The sequence below is a fragment of the Mastigoproctus giganteus genome, chromosome 1 (assembly GCF_048544385.1).
Source record: "Mastigoproctus giganteus isolate SK-2022 chromosome 1, ASM4854438v1, whole genome shotgun sequence".
In the NCBI taxonomy this organism is placed as follows: Eukaryota; Metazoa; Arthropoda; class Arachnida; order Uropygi; family Thelyphonidae; genus Mastigoproctus; species Mastigoproctus giganteus.
Genome location: NC_143575.1, coordinates 2,767,153 through 2,789,731, shown reverse-complemented (window position 1 = coordinate 2,789,731; position 22,579 = coordinate 2,767,153). Strand labels below are relative to the sequence as shown.

The window sequence follows — 22,579 nt, the reverse complement described above, 5'->3', positions numbered from 1 at the left end:
TCCCTGTCATGTTGATACAAATAAGAATCATCTTGGTGATATAAAAAGTTTGTCTCCCCATGGTGAGTTTCCTTCCCATTTGCTCCAATCAATTAGAGGCAAATTAAAATCACCCATAATAAGACATTCAGGCTTACTTGTCCATTCCATTTGCATGTACAGGCTCTCATCATAATCTTCACAGTCACTTGGCCCTGTAGATTACTCCCACTCTCATTATATGAAATGTCTGAATCCAGGAAAGTTTTCATTGTGCTCAGGCTGTTTTTGATAAGAAACGTGACCCCCCCCCATCACTCCTTCTATCTGCCCAATCCTTCCTAAATACATTGTACATCCCACACTGAAACTCATCACTCCCTATCTCCAGGTGGCACCATGTTTCCTTAAACCCTATTATGTTGGCATTATTTGTCCTAACCAGCAGTTCGAATTCACTTTTTTGACAACACTTTTGACATTACTGTATGAACAATTAAGATTTAATGTTCTAGTATAGTTAACTACCCTGACACACCCCTTTAAGTTTATTTAAGCTTGCTTCCCTGGCATTGGTTACCCGCTCATTTAAAATGTTTTTGTCCTCAGAACATCTTGCTAATACGACTTGTAACAAACAAGAACCCTTGAAGTATATCCAATATCATCAGAGTCATCAGTATTGATGAAGTGCTTTGTAAGAAATTGTTGAATAGACGTGCTGAGCTTGTAAGGGTGTTGGCACGATGCAAGTGCCAAGCAGTGCGTAGCACACGCTTCTTGATTAGACCGGGGTTCGAGCCCATCACCACCAAATACGGAGGATGTGGAAAGGTCAGGGAATGACCACCACATATCCCTGGAGCAATATGGCCTTAGTTGCTAATGCTCCTGAAAACCAAATAACAAACAAGCAAGTGCCAAGTGCCAATTACCTAAAGCTTACTTTTCTGGTCATTTAATCCAAACATTTTCATGCAATTGCCATAAAACTTTAATCCTACCTTTAAAAAAGTTGTTTCCTTTGCAAGTTATTTCCATTAAGAAATAGCTACTGATAAATAAACTGTTACAATGTGATTATTACCTTTGTTAACAACATCATATTCTAGAACATACAAGTCAAAATCAGGATCCAAACATTTTTAGCTCAAAAAATCATTTTTTTTTAATTAAAGTTTTCTAAATGATTTATTAATCAACAAGTAAAACAAAAATATTAATTTACTAAAAAAAAGCAGATGTGATAAAATTACAAGGTCATGTTTGCCTTCAACGTAATAAAAAAAAGTTTAAAAATTGTTGGCCAGTGTAATTTTTTTTTTTTTTTTTTTTTTTTTTGTTAGTTGTTGGTGAATCAGCTTCTGTGGCCATATTGCAACTCCCAAGGTTTTTGCATTTTCTACTCTGATCCAAGCCCGAGGCGGGATTCGAACCTGCAACCTTTGGGTTGCCAGGCAGTGACTTTACCCCCCCCCCCCGGCTAGCCCAGTTGGCGCCAGTACCTATCTAAAAGTAATTAGATAGATACTGGCATATAGATTTTCTGTACCTATCTAAAAGTAATTAGATAGGTAGAGAAAGAATAACAATGCTCTTTATACCTGTCTAATTGTTGAGGGGTTCCTTGTCAGTCGGTGCCAGTGCTGCCAGGTCAAGCATAGTTTTAGCATATTTTCTCACGTTTTTATTATTCATGTTTCTTAACTTACATATGCTTAGCTTATTTTATTTTGTTTTTATTTTTAATAGAGCATATTTAAATGGAAAATTAGATATCACCGAAGTGGAAGGCCTTGCTGATCTATTACAAGCAGAAACAGAAGCACAACAAAAACAAGCATTATGGGTTATGGAGGGTGCATTAAGAGAATTATATAATGATTGGAAGGAAAGATTGAAAAAGGTAGGAAAATGTTCTTAATATTATGAAATAAGCATATTGGGTGGATAGTGAAATAAATAATAAATGAAAAATGTATTTTTTGAAATACATGAGGAAGAAGAGAAATAAAAGGAATTAAAGAAGGTGGAGCGAAGGTCATTTGGTAAGTTTGGAGTTAAAGAATGAATGGATGTTTGCTAATTCATTTGTGCATTTGGATTGGTGTGGAAAAAAAGAGGTAGAATTTCAGATACCATTTCAGAACAACATCCCTGGAAAAAGTAATGCTTGCCCACATCTCAAGATTTCTTGTTTGTTGCTGCAGCAGCCAATATTGACAAGATATTTTAAGGGCAATGATATTTCAATGAACAGGAAGCTAAAGCTAGGGAAATAGGTTTAACACATCTGCTGCCAACTATATTTGAGGGCCCCCCATTCAATGTGACATAACTTTCAAAACATTGAGAAATAACAATATTCCAAAATTTTCATCATTCTGAATATTCAAAAATATTAGTTGAAACATGAAAGTTTGGAATTCATAACTAAGAGCAAACACTAACTTCTGGGATGAGCTGTAAATGAGAACAAAACTCAAAATTTTTTTGAAAGTTTATTCTATGTATATAAAATAACCTTAACACAAGCCAAAAAAAAAAAAAAAAAAAAATTTTTATTAAAATAAAAATGTATACCAACCCATAAACAAAAATGAAATATTGATGCTAATAGCCCAGAATTCATCAGTGTTGACAGAATCGAGCAGTAAAGGCACATGAATCAGGCTCTTTTCATGTGCCTTTACTTTTACACCACTCGTATATTGATCACTTAATAATGTGATACAGCTTGTTGAGTGCTTTGGAATAATGCTCATATTTGTTACAGCACAGCACTTGTGGTAGCATTGAACACTTGTGCAGTGAATGTGTTAAACTCCTAGTTAGGACAAGTAAAGCTGACATAATAGGGCTAATGGAAATGTGGGATCACCTGGAAGTAGGGGGGGGGTGATGAGTTTCAATATAGTATGTGCAATATATTAGAGAGGATAGGGAGAAGAGAAAGGGTTGTGGGGGTCATGCTTCTTATTAAAAACAGCCTGAATGAGATGAAAGCTTTTGCAGATTCGGAACTTATGCATGTCAGTTTAGAATCTGTGTGGTGTGAAGTAGTTGAATATAAAAGTAAAATGAGAGTTGGGTATGCTGCCAACTAAAAGATTATAAAGAGTATGACAAGAGCATCTGCATGCAGATGGAATGGGTGAGCAAGTGTTTGTCTCATTATGAACTGTTTCAATTTACCTTAAATTGATTGGAGCATGTGAAAGGGAAACTCACCATATTGATCAAAATTTTTTAAATAAAGAATAGATTAAAATTAGATACAGATGATTGTTATCAGTATCAGCATGTTGGGGGAATCTACTAAGCAACAATATTTTAGACCTGATCACCATCCACGAACCAGATGACATAATAGGGCCGAGAGTACATGTATCATTAGCAGGGAGTGAATGTGGGGTTCTAAGTTGGATGATAGGGGTGGGGAGGGGGGGAGAGAGAGAGAGAGAGAGAGAGAGAGAGAGAGAGAGAGAGAGAGAGAGAGAGAGAGAGAGAGAGAGAGAGAGAGGCTCTAGCAGTTTAGCTGTGGTCACAGACACCATGAATGCATGCATACCATTAATGATGAGGATGCTGAGATGGGTGAATTTGCTATCCAGTTTAATAGAGCAGAAAAACATGGAATGGGAAAGATACAGAGTAATGAAAAGTACTGAAGCTTACAACAGCTATAAGTTGATTTCTAATGTATCATGGAAAAGGTCACGCTGGTAAAGCCAGATTATAAGAAATTGCTGGCTAAGAGAGCAAGTAATGGGAACAAGGAGTATTTCACATATGTGAATATAAAGAGGCAAAAAACAAATGAGATCAGACCCTTGTGTAATGGGTAATTCTTAACCTGAATGAATTGAATAGTTACCTTGCAGGCATTGTTTATAGAAGAAAGACCTTTCATAGTGAGGAGAAACTATGTGAGTGAAGCCGAGAAGCATGAAATTAGTGATATTGAAATTTCAGAAGATTATTTATTAGATAAACATTTCAGCCTCACAAATTTCTGGTTGAAGGCAATCCTAAATGGGACAAGCAGTGTGATAATTCTAGGCATGTTATCTCCAGTTGCCTGGATGAAAAGTCTGTTCATGTTTCTCTCTTCTGGTTCAACAAAATTTAGATTGATTTTAGATTCTCATCGTAATCATTTCTACTGCTAAGGTCATGGAGAGTCTAAAACAAGAAGAGATTATTCTGTGTTTTTGTTCAACAAGAAAGTGCTTTGTTGCAGCACGTGACTATATGGTGTGAAAGTTTCCATTGAAAAATGTTCTTATAAATGTTCTTAAAAATGTTCTTATAAATAAAAAATGTTCTCATCACATGGCAGTGAATCATTTTCAAATTTGAAATTTTTTATGGACAAGTTTCCAGTACATTTTGGTGTAATTAAAGATAAAGAAATAGATGAAGCAGTAGATGTTTTTGCAGCATCAGTGCTGTTAGTTTTAGTGTGAAAATCTGCAAAATGTTCAGAAAACAGAAAGAGTTGATTACATGGAAGAACTGATGAGTGCATAAGGATGCTTATGCACTCATCAGTTCTTATGCATATGTGTTGACCTTTATACACTGACGAGGTCATAAGGATGCTTGAAATATAACAGTCCCAGTTCATGCTTGCCATTTTAATAATTCCTTCTAGCAGTGCTGAGTGTGAGAGGTTATTCAACATGAACATACTTCAGATCTCCTTCTTGTGAAGCCTTGGAAGTGCTCTTAACAGGCAAGTCTATACAGCTGGGCCATTGTGAGCAAAACTTTGACTCAGCATTTCTAAAGAAGGGCAGTCTGCAACAGTATCTTTTTTGAAGAAACCATAATCATTTGGTGTCTAACAGACAAGAAAGATATATTTGCTTCAATGACACAAACAAAAATACACAGATAATAAAACCTTAGGTAAGCAAATGTTTGAAAGAATACTGTATTGGTAAACAAGCCTATTGCTGTGAGGCGCCTCCATAGCCAGGTGGGCAGGAGCAGCAGTGCGTAGCACACGCTTCTTGATTAGACTGGGGTTCGAGCGCCCATGCCCACCAAATACAGAGTATGTGGAAAGGTCAGGGAATGACCACCGCATATCCCCGGAGCAATATAGCCTTAGTTGCTAATGCTCCTAAAAAAAAAAAAAAAAAAAAACCAACCTATTGCTGTATCTTAATATAAAATATGTATGTTGTTAGTGAAATTTAATGTCTTGTGCAATGTGGACTTCTGATCAGAAAAACATCTATTTTTCCAAAACATCTCGTTTTCCTCCTGTTTCCTTCCTATGTTCCCAGTTACCCAATCTCTAGTTTTTCAAAAAGCTCAAATTTTGATATTTGTGCATTTGTTTTCAAAAAAAATCATTCTGAGGTAAAGAAAAAAGTTAATGTATGAAGTGTATTACATTTCAGGCATATTAGCAAATAGTAATAATTCATGACTTATTTCACATATATATATAAAATAGAGCAAAAAAAAAAAAAAAAAAAAGAGCACTGATTTTTAGATTTTTATACACAAACTGTTTGCTTCTATACATCTGCAACATTGCCCATTCATTCCTCTACAACCACATTGTAGCAAACAAAATATCCAGAGCTTCAGCTGCAATATACAATATGTGGTTAGCTTATGTGAGATGTATATGAAAAAATAAATAATAGCCAGATTTCTATTGATCCGATTTTAATGAACTTTGGGAAGGGTTGACAAATCATTCTGAAAGAGTGGAATGAAAATCCGTCCATCCACTGGGAATCAATTTATTACGTGTGAACCAAGGGACAAAACTAATAATTTTCGGATTTTTATTGGTCCAATTTTAATGAAATTTTGGATGGCTCGATAAATCTCTAAAATGCTTGAGTATAATTTAAAATTTTGTGAAAACAGATCTACTGGGAGTCGATTTATTACATTCAGATGGATGGATGGATGGATGGACAGACAGACATTGCAAAGACAGTAGGCATATTATCATACGTGCTAACGTTCCAAAAAAACTGGTAAGTTTTTGAATGTACCACACATAATAGAGACTACGTTATGAAAGTAACATTTCCATGTTTGGTTTAGAGATGGCAGACTACTTAAAATCCCTCTCTTTAGTTCTTCCATGACAGTATTAACCACCAGCACTTCAAGGAAACCCTTATATTCATAATAAATTTCACTTATACATGTTAAATAAGTGTGAGTTGATTAAAATATGGAAGCTGGAATATTTTCAAATCTTAAAACCAGTCTATTATTTATGATGGTGAAGTAAAATTAGTAGCTTTCCCATGAGATCAGTCTTCTTACTTACTCTTGTTTCTCTACTAAAAGCAGAATTAAAATGTTTCTTTAATTTGATAGAGGTTTTTTATGTTTTTTAATTTACAATAACTTAATTTTTAGTGCTTGGCCAATGTTGAAGCTTACATAGACTTTGGAGAAGATGAAAATATAGAGGCCGGTGTTCTTCATACAGGTGAGTTTGTTGTATTTTTTTGGCTTTAAGTAATGTTTAGTAGTCTGATATTTATAAATACTGTTATTAAAAATATGATTTATTCTAATTAATTCTATAGAGGATTTTCCATATAATATTAGTCCATTTTTTTGATTTTAATAATTATTAACCTATTCAGTAATTTTTATTACTGCTTTGTTCTCCATGATGAAATATGTTGTTTGTTGTTTTCATCCATTCATTCGCATCCAACGTTTGGAAATTCTATGGGCGAGCTGCCTCCATGCTGTCCAGTTTTCAACAGCTTCTTTCAAGTCCTTCATGCTCATGCCAGTGTCATTCTTGATGGTGAAAAGCCAACATGTCCATTGCCGACCTCTTCTCCTTGTTCCATTGACCTTTCCTAGCATTATCGATTTTTCCAATCAGTTGGATCACATTACATGACCAAAATAGGTCAATTGTAGCTTTGTGATCTGGCTTGATGTGAAAAACCTCTCTGTTTGTAACTTTCACTATCCATTTGCGTAGACGTTTTCTCCAGCACCAGGATTCAAAAACTGCAATTTTTCTTCTGTCTGCTTTTTTCATTGTCCAGCTTTCATACCTATAAGTTATGGGAAACACTATAGCATTAATCATTCTGATTTTTGTTGTAAGGCTGATGTCTTTGTCTTTCCAGATCTTTTCCATTCTCATCATTACATTGCGTCCACGTGAAATTCTTCCTTTAATTTCAGGGCCAGATTCTCCGCCTCCGTTGATCTTAGGTCCAAGGAAGATGAAGTCCCAGACAGATTCGACCTCTTCATTGTTAATTTTAACTTCTCCAATCCCAGCTGTTGTCATAATTTTTGCTTTCTTGATGTTTAGCTGCAGTCCCGCTTTTTCGCTCTAACCGTTAAAATCATTTGTATTAGATCTTGCTCATTTTCTGCAAGCAGATTTGTATCATCTGCATATCTTAAATTATTGATGTTTCTGCTGCCAATTTTCACTCCAGTTTCTGACTCATCCAGGTACAATTTTCTCATAACTGATTCTGCATGCAAATTAAATAGAAATGGGGATAAGATACAGCCCTGTCACACACCTTTGCTGATTTCAAACCAGCCTCTATTTCCAAATGTTGTTGCTTCTTGGTTGGTGTACAATAATCTTATTAGCCCAATTAAGTGTGCTAGTATTCCCAATTCTATTAAAGAATTCCACAATTTTTCATGTTCAACACAATCAAACTCTTTGGTATAATCAATGAAGCACATGTATATATCTTTCTGAAATTCGTGGGCTTTTTCCATAGTCCAATGGATGTTTGTAATGTGATCACAAGTGCCTCTTGCTTTGGGAAAACTGGCTTTAACATCAGGCAGCTCTGTTTTTACGATACTATACAATCGTCTTTGAATGATTTTCAATTGAATCTTGCTTGTATGTGATATCAAGACTATTGTGTGGTAGTTTGAGCAATTTCGGTGTTTCCCTCCAGGATTGGAATAAACACTGATTTCTTCCAGATTTTTCGCCACATTTGGTTTTCCAGACCCAATGGTACAAACCTGTGATGACTGTAATTGGCAAAAAGTTAGCAATTCTGTTGGTATTCCATCAATTCTAGGGCCTTTTCACCTTGGTAGTTGTTGCAGTGCCCATGCTACCTCTTCCTCTAAAATATATGGTTCTAGTTCATCCTGCCCTTTCACTTCAATCTGTTGATGTTTGTTTTTATTTGCATACAGTATTTCTGTGTATTCCTGCCATCTTTTCCTAATTCCTTGTTGATCATTCAGTTCATTTCCATCTTTATCTTTTACTGAATCCTTACAAGCAGTGAAGGGTGTCCAGATCATCTTTATTTCTGCAAAGAGATCTCTTGTGTGCCCTCATGGGTGCTCTTATGAAGAAAGGCTTAAGTTCTACAAATTGCAGCTTCTGGATACAAGGCACCTGCGAGGCGATCAGATTGAGGTGTATAAGGCCTTGAATGGATTGAGCAGGCTCATTGCTGATGGGATTCTGCCTCTTGCTCAGATTACAAACCTGAGGGGGGGTATAGATTCAAACTGAGGAAAGACAGCTGTAGAATAGATGTGCGGAAGTTTGCCTTTAGCCAGCGGGTAGTTGATTGCTGGAACAAACTTCCATTTGTTGTTGTGGAATTTGATAGCTTAAATGAATTCAAAGCAGAACTAGACAAACATTTGGAATGAATAAATCAGTGAAATGGGAAGGTTTTTTTTTTTTTTTTTTTTTGGCTGATGCTGTATAAGCTTGCTTTCTTGCAACATGTGCCTCTACTAATGCTAATTTTTTTACAACGTTTGTTCCAATATTTTCCCTTGTCTTTTTGTCCTTTGGAATTCTGCATTAAGCCTTCTTATCTCATCTCTATCTCCAATAGCTTTGGCTTTTTTTCTTTTTTCAGCCACTTACTCAATTTTGCATGCTTTTTGAATGGGATATATTGCTGTGCTGTTTCAGTGATGATGTTTTTTACTTCCTCCCATAGTTCATCTGGTTGCCTTTCCATGTACTTAAAGAAGTCAAATCTGTTTTTTATCTCAACTGCATACAATGGCGAAATTTTATATGTCATATTTCCATGGTGCAGCATTCGTTTTGATGTTACAGAATTTGAGCCTGACTTTGGCTACTAGCATTTGGTGGTCTGAGCCACAGTCTGAACTGGGTAATGTTTTCACTGAAAAAACGGTTTTTCCATCTTTGATTGCACATGATGGTAGTCAATTTGATTGCAGTGCAATCCATTTGGGGATGTCCATGTATACAAATGTTGCTTAGGTTGGGTAAACCACATGTTTTTAATCCTTTACTGATTTTCTTGACAGAACTGCAGCAGGCAGTTTCCTGCCTTGTTCCTATCCCCAGACCAAAGATGCCAATGATCTCATCTTCTCTGTCCCTTATTTTTGCATTGAAGTCTCCAAGAACATACACAGTCTTTTTTTTGGTGTTTGACTCAGTGCATCCTGAGCTTCAGCATAAAACTGTTCAATTTCATCTTCAGTTGCATCTGTTGTTGGTGCATAGACTTGAAGAAATGTGACTTTAAGCAATTTTCCATTAATGTGGATGGCCATTACTCTGTCACTTAATGTAATAAAAGTGTAAAAGTAAACTGTAAAATCATCTGGCTGAAAGTAGCCATTTCCCATCCAATTTATTTCACTGACATCAAGGATGTCCATCATAATATCAATCTTGGTCCTAACCATTTCGCTCTTAATGATGTCCAGCTTTCCATGATTCAAATTCTGAACATTCCATCTGCCAATCTTATGTGTTTTTGTACGGTGCAGACTGTTCCTCTCATCATGGGCTACCTCAGCAAACAGGCCTCCCGAAGGCTTTAACCGAATTGCATTATCCGTACCCACATTACTAGGAACAGGTTGTCCCTCTTCTCCAGTAACATGTTTGATATTTTCTGGCCTGGAGGGTCCACATTCAGGTATCATCTCTGATAAATTCTGGAGCTCGTTCATAAAGTTTTCTGGTGAAAAATACTGGAGTAGGTCACCACATCTTTCTTCAGCCCTCCCCATTTATCTGGGCTGGGGACTGGCATATGGATGGGTTAACATCCATACGACTGGGTTATCATGAAATATAATGCCCATTAAATGGTTTCCTGCCATGATGGACACGATGTACCTTTTCCTTTGTCATTTATTAGCTATTGCATATTCATTGAAGATTATTATTATTATTATTTTTAAATATTTATGTTTTTGATTTTTTATAGCACAGAAATAGTTATGTATTTCATATATTAAATAGTGTATGATGGGACTCGTATCTCATTAGCAATTCAGATATCTAGATTGGTAGCTGAAGTGCCAATTATGTCTTTGCATTTTGAAAATTCATTTTGTTGCTTGCTAGTATATTAAAAATGATTTCATTGTACTAGGCTTATGTTCTGCAAATTGCAGCTTCTGGAGACTAGGCACCTATGAGTTGATCTGATTGAGATGTATAAGGCTTTGAATGGGTTGAGCAGGCTCATTTCTGATGGGATTCTTCCTCTTGCTCACATTACGAACCTGAGGGGGCATAAATTCAAATTGAGGAAAGAGTTGTAGAATAGATATGTAGAAATTTGCCTTTAGTCAGCAGGTAGTTGATTGTTGGAACAAACTTCCATCTGTTGTTGTGGAAGATGATAGCTTAAATAAATTCAAGGAAGAACTGGAGACAAACTTTTAGAGGGAATGAATGTGTGAAATGTTTTTTGCATCACATGCCACTACTATTACTACTACTACTACTACTACTACAGTTGATTATTTCCAGAGTTGGTGATAAAATTTTTCTGGTAATTGTAAAGGTGGTGGCCTTGCTGATATTTTATTTATCTGCACATAATATTAATAGTGGGTAAATGATGCACAGAAACAAGTTTATACAGTTGTCCTTCTGTTTTAATAATTTACTGGCCAAGAAAAAAAAAAAAATTTTTTTTCACACCTCTGGAGCAAAGGTGCAGATTCTAAAGGAAGCCAATGTGCTGATTTCTAACTATGCCAAAATTGTCTCTATAACATCTCCCATTGAAATATGCACTGTGATTTTAGTAAATTAATGAATAACCAGTTTCAAATATCATACAGTAATATATGCTATCTTCAAAATGAGTTATATTCATTTTAAAATGCTTTAATCGAACAATGTGCTACGCACATTCTATTTCCTTAGAATGTTTGCCACTCATTTTTCTTTCCCGTCTTAACCGTGTAATCTCCCACGTGTACAGAGTGATTGAGACACTTCTTTTTTTTGTTTCTGCTTTAGCAGCTTCATGTTAATGTTTATATTTCTCCTGGCAATTACATTACTTTCAGAAACACTTGATCATTTCTACAAGTTTTTTTTTGATATTAAAAAAAACTTGTTTTACAACAAAAATTCAGCTTTTGTTGTAAATGATGGAACAAGTTTTTTTTTGGTATTAAAAAAAACTTGTTTTACAACAAAAATTCAGCTTTTGTTGTAAATGATGGAACAATCTTTCTCCTGCATTCACAAAAATAGTAGAAATTGTCAGGTTCATATGCTTCCTTTGCTTTTGCTTTAACATTTTAACAATAAAATGCTAAGCAAAATGGAGAAGAAATAAACAATATGCTGACAATAGAGCAGGTTGCATTATCCTGCTGGAACACACCTGTGCCATCCAGGAAGACAGTCACCATGAAGTGGAGTCCCAATGAATAAGCAGTTTTAGCATTCATAGCGTGGTCTAAGGTAGTCATTGTAGAAAATGTGATTCATAGGAAAAGGTGATGAATCATATTTCCTGCAGATTCATCTGAACGACATCTTTAAATCACTGATGACTTTTTTCCAGTCATCAGTGATGCCCTTCAGATTCAAACTTTAAGCCCCGTTGGCAATGGGTAGCCATAAGCATGGGTGCCTTGACCTACTCCAGAGGACTCATTGGATTGTGGTTTTAAAAACACTGCTGGTCATCCCCTGTTTAAAGGCCATAGTCAGCCATGGCCTTTAAACAGGGGGATGCACTGCCATTCCATTGTTTTCTGTGTTATCAATGCACACAAGACAGGACAGCCTAAGTGCACTATGACCATCAATGAAACATGGATGCTTCCCATTTGCCAGTGACTGCAGTGTCCACTATCAATCCATTCTTAGAACACCTTAACTACAGTACTATGCAAACAACCCACAAGACTCATAGTTTCCATACCGGTACCTGAAAGTCATCCCTTTTTTGAAGTCTGTAGATCATGTCTCTTGCCCATGTCAGTGAAGTACTCAGTATGGACTGCATGCCATGAACTTGCATTATCACATTTACCAGTTCTCACTGTGACTCATGCCACAAGGTGGGGGGGAATGGCTGATTGCCAAAATATGTGGTGGTCGTAATGTTTTGACTGGACAGTGCATGTGTTAATGCATAAACACAGAAACCCGTATACAAAGAAATTGTGAAGTGGTGAAATTTTTAGGAATTATTTTTGAAATTTACATGTAAAATCTGATTATGAACAGCTGATATATTAGTGAATGTAATTATCATGTTGGTCAGTGCAATTTGTGTAATCCTTTAAATATATTCAAACTACCTGCTTCCACAATACCAGATTGAGGTTTGTTCCAACATTCAATTACTCTATGACTGAAAGCAAATTTTAACAAACCTGTTCTGCAACTATTCTTTTTTTTTTTCCCAGTCATCAGTGAGAAAGAGTAAGGACTTCAATCACATTCCTAGATTCCAGGAATCTAGGAATGTGATCCCCTGACTAACTTTGTTGCTCTTCTCTACACCCATTTCAGCAGCTCTATATCGTTTTTCAAATGAGGCTTCCAGAACTATAAATACTCAAGATTTGGGCTAACCACTGCCTTGTATAATGGGATAATCATCTCCTTTTCCTGCTGGCAGATTGATGTAGATCATCGACAGAACATTGAGCTGTTTTAGCAGTGTCCCCGTTGTTCGGAGAAATTCATGTCGGACTGTACAGTGTTTCTGGGTGTTTCATGTTCTCCACCACCTTGGTGTGGTTTCGTCGATAGAAGAGCTCTCACTTTATGGTCTGCCTTCAAAATTTGCAGTTTGGTGGCCAGCTTCCTCTCTGACCTAATGCTTGCGATGGAAGGTTGCTCTCTGTGTTTTAACTTCTTGGCTGCTGGAGTTCCCTAGAATTCTGCCTTATCACTCACTGATTGTAAATCCTCTCCATAGTTTTGCTCATGATATTCTCTGCTTTTTACTTTCCAGTTTAAAAACATGTACAACTTCTAAAATATTAGCCACCATTTCCTTAATCTCCAGGTATCTGTACCTGATTTCTAAACCTAATTGGGTCATCACTTCCTCTGCATAAAACCAGACTTTCTGGTTTGCTCTTTTTTTTTTTTTCTTTTAAACAGCTGCTAACTACACAGATTACAAATATGCCCTACCATGGAAAATTATGCCCCCTCTCAAACTCCCAGTTCTATCCAAAATAGATAGCAGTGAGATTAATTAATGATTTGTTTCTTTCAAATTCACTCCACTTCCTGTCATAAATATATTCTAAGATATGGAAATTGCAATATCCTGAGGGAGTGGTTGGATTTGGATGAAAATATATATGTGGCATCAGTTATTTTTAAATTATCAAGTTTTTCTGAAAGTAATGCAACTGCCAAGAGAGATATTAACACTACCATGAAGCTGCTAGACCAATCCTCAAAAGCCTGGATGATATTGATGCCAGCCCTGTCACCAGCTGCATCTTTTTGAGAAGAGCTAAAAGAATATGAGCAGGTAGTTAATTTGTAAAAATGCAGCTTGTCTGGTATCAATTCATTGATATCAGATATGGTTAAGGGAAGACAATTGCACATATTAGGTTAGGTATATCAGGCAAAGACAAACAACATGTTAACAGAAGGGACTGCTTCTACAGGGATGGGATACACTTAAATAGAAAGGGTGCAAGAATATTTGCTGATGCTATTCAGGCAATGTTAGGTGGGTCGGAAAACTGCTAGCTTGGGGGAATACAAGGACTAATAGATTAACAGTAGCCACTGGCAGAGGTGAAAGGGATTCTTGCACTGCTTCTATTGGAATGAGCAGAAGCCTGAAAAACAAGATTCAGGATATTTCAGAGACTGCTGGGAGTCATTGTAGTACAAGTAAACACACTGATTGTGTTAGGGTAGCTAAGAAAAAGAACAGGTGCATGTATACTTGTGTGTACACCAATACTAGGAGTTTGGTAAATAAATTTGATGAATTTGAGGTATTGCTCAAAGCATCAAAGGTGGATATTGCTGGGATATCAGAGACGTGGTGTCACACAGATATAAGGAATGCAGAACTGGATTTTGGGGAGTACAATGTGTAGAGAAAGGATAGCCAGGATAGGAAGGGAGGAGGGGTTATGCTATTAGTTAAGAAACACATAAAATCCAAGGAAGTGAAGCCAGTCGACATCACTGGACAGTGCAGTGTCGAGTCAGTTTGGTGTGACATAAGCAGTGAGATATCAAAATTGAGAGTAGGAGTGTGCTATAAGCCTAATGACTCTGATGAGTATAATAAGAAACTGTACAGGGAAATAGAGTGGGCCAGTAAATCAGAGAGTCTTATAATGGGGGATTTTAATTTCCCAGATATTGACTGGAATTTTTGGGTTGGTCACTCACACACTAGCAAGGCTTTTGTGGATTTATTGGATGATTGTTTTCTACATCAGCATGTTCGGGAGGCAACTAGAGGGAGTAATACTCTTGATTTGGTTATCAGTAGTGATTCTTCATGCATTAAGAATCTGCAGATAGAGGAACCACCAGGTGGCAGTGATCACAGTGTGCTGAAGTGGGATTCACTCAAAGAGGTAACTACCATTAGGGGTAAAGGGAAGGGTTATTGCTTTCGTAAAGGCAACTACGATGGTCTGAGACAGTACAGTGGTACCTTGGTGTGCGAGCATAATTCGTTCCGGAAACGTGCTCGTAATCCGAAGCACTCGTATATCAAAGCGAATTTTCCCATAAGAAATCATGGAAACCCAGATGATTTGTTCCAAAACTCAAAAATATTCATATACTGTAAAAATGATTAATACAAAATACATACATACCTTTTCATATTTTTAATATTTAAATTTAATATACATAAAGCAAACGAATTTATGGTAGGACGACTTTCACTGTCACTAACGGAATCACTGCTATCTGTTGACTCTTTCTTTTTGTGCGACTTTAACAAGGAACCTCTCCAATGACACTTGCCTCCTCTTGGGGATTTCACGGAAATATGACATTGCATTGTCATTAAACAGATTCATCGCTCGCACTATTACAAAATGAGGAGGCACGCTTGATACACATAAACAAAGCTATGCGCGTGTAGCAATTGAATAAACAACACCATAAAGGCAGAGATACACTATTAACACCTCACATTTTACTAAAGCACATTTCTAGGGGTTACTACCATAAAACAATAAAAACAATTTCCAGTTATGTTCCTGCTAGTGGAATGTTATAAACTGGTAGTAAACTCGATCTAATTGCATTTGCGATTATACTGATAGCTGAAATTGTGTTGGTTTTTACGTTATTATGGTGAAGTGTGTTTCCCCTTCACTGATATATAAAAAAAATACATTTTCAGAATCTTCTCTTCATTCCTATCGTGTTGCGTTCGGTTGGGGTGATTCTGCGTTCGACTGCCATTTCTTGTAAACACAAAGGTGAATCGTGCATAAGCGAATTCGGTTCGTGTTATATAAGCTATCGATCGCGTATTTATAAATCGTGTATGATCGAATTCGTGTAGTGTGAACACGTGTTATACGAGGATTGACTGTACTCGTATTGCAAGACCTCGCTCGTTTATCAAGTTAAAATTTATTAAAAATTTTTGCTCGTCTTGCAAAACACTCGTAGACCAAGTTACTCGCAATCCAAGGTACCACTGTATTTAAATTCTATACAGTGGGACCAGCTGATGATGTTACCAACAGCAAATTCAAAATGGGAAGCATTCAGAGAACTTATCTTGGAAGCTACTAGGCTTTACATACCAACTAAGAAATATTGTTCAAGGTTTAGGCCTAAATGGATGTCAGATGAACTAATGAGACATATGGCAGAGAAGAAAAATGCTTGGGATACATATAAATTAACACGTGACACAGAAGCCTATGATAGATATAAGTTGATCTGTAACCAAGTTACAAAGGAGGTTAGGCAGGCGAAGGCAGATTACGAGAAATTTTTGGCAAGGGATGCAAAGAAAAACAGCAGAGAGTTCTTTACTTATGTAAACTCTAGAAGGAAGGGGATGAATCAGATTGGTCCACTTGATATCAATGGTTAAACTGTTGATGATTCTGCTCAGGTAGCTAACAAACTAAATGAATATTTTGCATCGACTCACACATGAGGAGCTATTCAGCAAGGGGAATGCCAGAGGTGTATTCAACTTTGGTAGTAAGCTAGATAATCTTGTAATAACTGAGAGTAAAGTGGAGGAGAAATTGTTGAAGATAAACACAAGAAAGGCACCTGGGGTGGATGGGCTCTATCCAGTTATATTAAAAGAGGCAGCAAAGGAAGTAAGCAAAACCTTAGCTATAATTATGAGAGCTTCCTTGGACTCAGGGGAGGTACCCATAGACTGGAGATGTGCAAATGTGACCCCAATTCACAAAGGAGGATCAAAGGCTGACACAAGTAATTATAGACCTGTGAGTTTAACTTCTGTTCCAGGAAAATTAATGGAGGCACTGGTTAAAGAAGCACTGCAGGATCATCTAGACAAGACTTCAGTTAAAGCTCGGACACAGCATGGTTTTGTTAAGGGGAAGTCTTGCCTGACCAATTTGATTGGATACTATGATGCAGTCACGAAAGAACTGGATGCAGGGAATAACTTTGATATTATATACTGATGTTTTAACTCTTGAAATGGGGTATCACAACTTCCTGCCCAGGAGTTGAAAGAACTTTATCCCATGAGCCTTTAAGACTTTAGAAATCTGTTGTGAGAGGTTCGGGTAGAATGGGATAAAGGCAATTGAGGCAGAGCCATTACTGTGCATAGTCCTGTGGGTTGCTATGTGGTCTCGGGCCTGTAGGGCACAGGTGGGGTAGCCGCACCTCATAAGATCTGTCTTAATCCTAATAATCTCAGTGCGTTTCTCATCCGCAGAACTAGAGTGGGTCCAGGCGTGGGCTAGCAGAGCTCACACTGTGCTGAGAAGATGGCTTTGTGTGTGTGTGTGACCGGTAGTTGGTGAATTGGCCAGCACACATCAGCTTGCAATAGACTATTGCCTTCAAATGCGTGCCCTCATGCCAGACAAGGGAATCCAAGTATGGAAGGGTATTGTCTTACTCTAGTTCGATGGTGAATTGAATGAAAGGTGACAGAGAATTAAGGTGGTGCAAAAGCCTGTTGCCCGACTCCCAGGGAATGACCACAAACACATCATCCATGTAGTGATTTGTAACAAATGCATCACTGTCCAACTCCTCCATTGCAATGTTTGCCGTAACAAAACTAACCAGGGAACCCATGGCTGTACCGTGTATCTGCTGGTAAACGGAGTCATGATGGCCCCACCAGTCAAGCACAATCTAAGGGTGGCACAAATGTCCTCTGAATAATACGTATGTTTATTCTGTATCTACAAAAAAAAAAAAAAAAAAACTTCCTCACTTATTCATATTATATATTATTGTGTTTTCCAGAAAGTGTCTATCCAATTCCATCTCGAATATAATATTCTTGAATATTAATAACATTAGCATTAGTAGAGGCATATGATGCAAGAAATCAAGCTCATGCAGCATCAGCTAAAAAAAAAAAAAAAAAAACCTCTGTGCCCCCTCAGGTTCTTAATCTGAGCAAGAGGAAGAATCTCATCAGCATGTCTTTACTGTCAAGCCTGCTCAACCCATTCAAGGCCTTATACACCTCAATCAAATCACCTCGCAGATGCCTACTCTCCAGGCACTGCAATTCGCAGAACTTAAGCCTTTCTTGGTAAGAGCATCCCTTTGTTCCCCCTCACCAATCTTGTTGCCCTTCTTTGTACTCTTTCTAACAACTCTACATCCTTCCTAAAATGAGGCCCCCAGACCTGTACACAGTACTCTAGATGTGCCTTGACCATTGCCTTGTATAATGGTGTCCCTGCTAGCAAAATTCCTATATATCATTGACAAGACTCCATGACCTGCCCTGGCAGCCCATCTGCACTGATCTGCTCAGCAAACTTCATATTTCACTGCACAATTACCCCCAGGTCTTTTTCGCTTTCCACTTCCGTGAGTGTAGTATCACACAGTTAGTACGTTTCTCTTTGGTTATTGCTACCCATATGCAGTACTTTGCATTTATCAATTTTAAACTTCAGTTGCCACTTCTCAGCCCATTTGCCGAACTTATCTAGATCCAGTTGGAATAGCATACTGTCTTTACTGTCATTAACAACTCTGCCAACCTTTGTATCATCTGCAGACTTGGTCATTAAACCTAATATACCGTCATAAATATCATTGATAAATATACAAAGCAACAATGGGCCCAACACCGAACCCTGGGGAACTCGACTAATAACATTTGTCCACGAAGAGCAGTTTCCATTGATTACTAGTCTCTGTCGTCTTCCACCCAACCATACCTCTCCAATTTGTACAGCAGTCTTCCAAAAGCTTTTCTGAAATCCAAATATATGATATCAAAATTATTTTTGGCATTCAGTTCCTTTGTGACCACATCATAGTATCCAATCAGATTGGTCAGACAAGACCTCCCTTTAACAAACCCATTCTGTGTCTTAACTATTACTGCAGTCTTGTCTAGATGATCCTGCAATGCTTCTTTAACCAGTGATTCCATTATTTTCCCCAGAACACAAGTTAAACTAATAGGTCTATAGTTACTTGTGTCACCTTTTGAATCCCATTTGTGAATTGGTGATACATTTGCACACCTCCAGTCCGTGGGGACTCCCCTGAGTCCAAGGAAGCTCTCATAATTATGGCTAATGGTTTGCTTTACTTCTTTTGCTGCCTTCTTTAATATAACTGGATAGATCCCATCCACACCAGGTGCCTTTTTTATGTTTAACTTCAACAATTTCTCCTCCACTTTGCTCTCAGTTATTACAAAATCACATAGCTCCCTGTTAGAGTTTGATGAACGTCTAGCACTCCCCTCATTGAATAACTTCTCATGTGTGAATTGTAGATGCAAAATACTCATTCAGTTTATCAGCTACTCTTGCATGATCATCAGTAGTCAACCCATCTATGTTAAGCAGTCCAGTCTAATTCATCCCTTTTTTTTTCTAGAGTTTACATAAGTAAAGAACTCTTTGCTGTTTTTCTTTGCATCGTTTGCCAAGGATTTCTCATTATCTGCCTTCACCTGGTTAACCTCCTTTGTGACTTGATTACAGACTAGTTTATATCTGCCATAGGCTTCTGTGTCACCTGATTCTTTATATGCATCCCATACATTTTTCTTCTCTGCCATGAGCCTCATTAGTTCATCTAACATCCATTTAGGCCTAAACTTTGAACAGTATTTCTTAGTTGGAATGAAAAGACTAGTAGCCTCCAGAATTAAGTCCCTGAAGGCTTCCCATTAGTTGATCCCATCATCAGTTGATCCCACTGTACAGAATTTAATAGGATGGCAGACATTAAGTTTAAAAAACTTCATACTTGATAGAGAACTAGTGATAGTTCAGTTGGATGAAAATCCTTTGCCTTTTAACATTATGAAATAAAATTAAGCTTGCATTACTAGAAACAAAATTTTAGTCTTGGTTGACTTTTTTTACATTATCTAGGCCAGGTACTGGCACTGGCAAATGGTTAGTTGTGGTGTATGAGAATAAAAATATAATTTTCTGGATGCCAGATATCTTATTAATTACTTGATTTAGTTTTTTAAATTTACTTCAAAGTTTATATACCTACCTAATGTGTTTTTTTTATATTAAAAAATATAATTGCAGAGCCAGTGTATTTAAACAAGAGATACACTTGTGAAAAAACTATGACAGGTCATTCTTGAGACACTGTATTTTGCAAAGTATCATGTATAGTGGAACTGGAATTTGGGGAGTACAACGTCTACAGAAAGGATAGACTGGATAGGAAGGGAGGAGGGGTTATGCTATTAGTTAAGAAATACATAAAATCCAAGGAAGTGAAGCCAGTGGACATTGCTGGACAGTGCAGTGTCGAGTCAGTTTGGTGTGACATAAGCATTGGGAGATCAAAATTGAGAGTAGGAGTGTGCTATAGGCCTAATGACTCTGATGAGTATAATAAGATACTGTACAGGGAAATAGAGTGGGCCAGTAAATCAGAGAGGCTTATAATGGGAGATTCTAATTTCCCAGATATTGACTGGAAATTGGGGGTTGGTCACTCACACACTAGCAAGGCTTTTGTGGATTTATTGGATGATTGTTTTCTACATCAGCATGTTCAGGAGGCAACTAGAGGGAAGAATACTCTTGATTTGATTATCAGCAGTGATTCTTCATGCATTAAGAATCTGCAGATAAATGAACCACTAGGTGGCAGTGATCACAGTGTGCTGAAGTGGGATTTACTCAAAGAGGTAACTACCATTAGGGGTAAAGGGAAGGGTTATTGCTTTCGTAAAGGCGACTACGATGGACTGAGACAGTATTTAAATTCTATACAGTGGGACCAACTGATGATGTTACCAACAGCAAATGCAAAATGGGAAGCATTCAAAGAACTTATCTTGGAAGCTACTAGGCTATACATACCAACTAAGAAATATTGTTCAAGGTTTAGGCCTAAATGGATGTCAGATGAACTGATGAGGCATATGGCAGAGAAGAAACATGCATGGGATACATACAAATTAACACATGACACAGAAGCCTATGATAGATACAAGTTGATCTGTAACCAAGTTATAAAGGAGGTTGGGCAGGCGAAGGCAGATTACGAGAAATCTTCGGCAAGGGATGCAAAGAAAAACAGCAAAGAGTTCTTTATTTATGTAAACTCTAGAAGGAAGGGGATGAACCAGATTGGTACACTTGATATCGATGGGTCAACTGTTGATGATCCTGCTCAGGTAGCTAACAAACTAAATGAATATTTTGCATCGACATTCACACATGAGGAGTTATTTAGCGAGGGGAAAGCCAGAGGTGTATTCAACTCGAGCAGTAAGCTAGAGAATCTTGTAATAACTGAGAGTAAAGTGGAGGAGAAATTGTTGAAGATAAACACAAGAAAGGCACCTGGGGTGGATGGGATCTATCCAGTTATATTAAAGGAGGAGCAAAGGAAGTAAGCAAATCCTTAGCCATAATTATGAGAGCTTCCTTGGACTCAGGGGAGGTACCCACAGACTGGAGATGTGCAAGTAAAGTAAAGTAAAGTAAAGTGCAGCTATTATCAACCCACTGCAGGATGGAAGCCTCCTCAACAATTCATGTTGAGGGAAATGGACCATAATCTGCCACGCTGGTCCAGTGCGGGTTGGCAGATCGACCGTATTCAGCAGGCAGGGGCGTGAACCCCGGTCTACTCAAAGAGCGTGTGCTACTGCACTCCCGCTCCTGCCCACTCGGCTACGGAGATGTGCAAATGTCACCCCAATTCACAAAGGAGGATCAAAGGCTGACACAAGTAATTATAGACCTGTGAGTTTAACTTCTGTTCCAGGAAAATTAATGGAGGCACTAGTTAAAGAAGCACTGCAGGATCATTTAGACAAGACTTCAGCTATAGCTCGGACACAGCATGGTTTTGTTAAGGGGAAGTCTTGCCTGACCAATTTGATTGGATACTATGATGCAGTCACAAAGGAACTGGATGCAGGGAATAACTTTGATATTATACACTTGGATCTTAGAAAGGCTTTTGATACTGTTGCACATGGAAGACTGCTGCACAAATTGTAGCAGTGTGGCATTGGAGGCAAATTGCTGCTATGGATAAAGGGTTGGTTAAGCAGGAGAAGACAGAGAGTGGTAATCAGAGGACACTGCTCGTCGTGGACTAATGTTATTAGTGGAGTCCCTCAGGGCTCAGTGTTGGGTCCATTATTGTTTTCTGTATTTATAAATGATATTGATGAGGGTATATCAAGCTTAATGTCGAAGTTTGCAGACGATACAAAGGTAGGCAGGGTTGTCAAGGACACTACTGACACTATGCTGCTGCTGCAACAGGATCTGGAAAGGTTGAGCAGATGGGCTGAGAGGTGGCAAATGAAGTTTAACATTGACAAATATAAAGTACTACACATGGGAAACAGCAACCCCAGAGCAACCTATCAACTCTGTGGTACTACACTGACAGTGGTAGAGAATGAAAGGGACCTGGGGGGTGGTTGTGCACGCAAATATGAAGTTCTCTGAGCAGTGCAGACGGGCTGCAAGAGTAGCTCATGGTGTATTGTCAATGATATATAGGAATTTTTCTAGCAGGGATAAGGAGGTGATTATTCCATTGTATAAGGCAATGGTCAGGCCACACCTAGAGTACTGTATACAGGTCTGGAGGCCTCATTTCAAGAAGGATGTAGAGCTGCTGGAACGAGTACAGAGAAGGGCAACAAGATTAGTG

The 22,579-nt window shown here is 37.8% G+C and overlaps 1 protein-coding gene across 3 annotated transcripts in view; it reads left to right on the top strand.

The window, feature by feature from the left end:
* The window catches only part of LOC150090494 (5-taurinomethyluridine-[tRNA] synthase subunit GTPB3, mitochondrial), a 115,672-nt gene that overhangs the window by 36,468 nt on the left and 56,625 nt on the right, over window positions 1-22,579 (top strand). For all 3 annotated transcript variants that reach the window (XM_090378458.1, XM_090378455.1, XM_090378466.1), the window contains exons 3-4: window positions 1,732-1,885; window positions 6,382-6,454. In XM_090378458.1, the coding sequence (XP_090234584.1) occupies window positions 1,732-1,885; window positions 6,382-6,454 (227 nt within the window). The remainder of the gene's footprint in view (window positions 1-1,731; window positions 1,886-6,381; window positions 6,455-22,579) is intronic.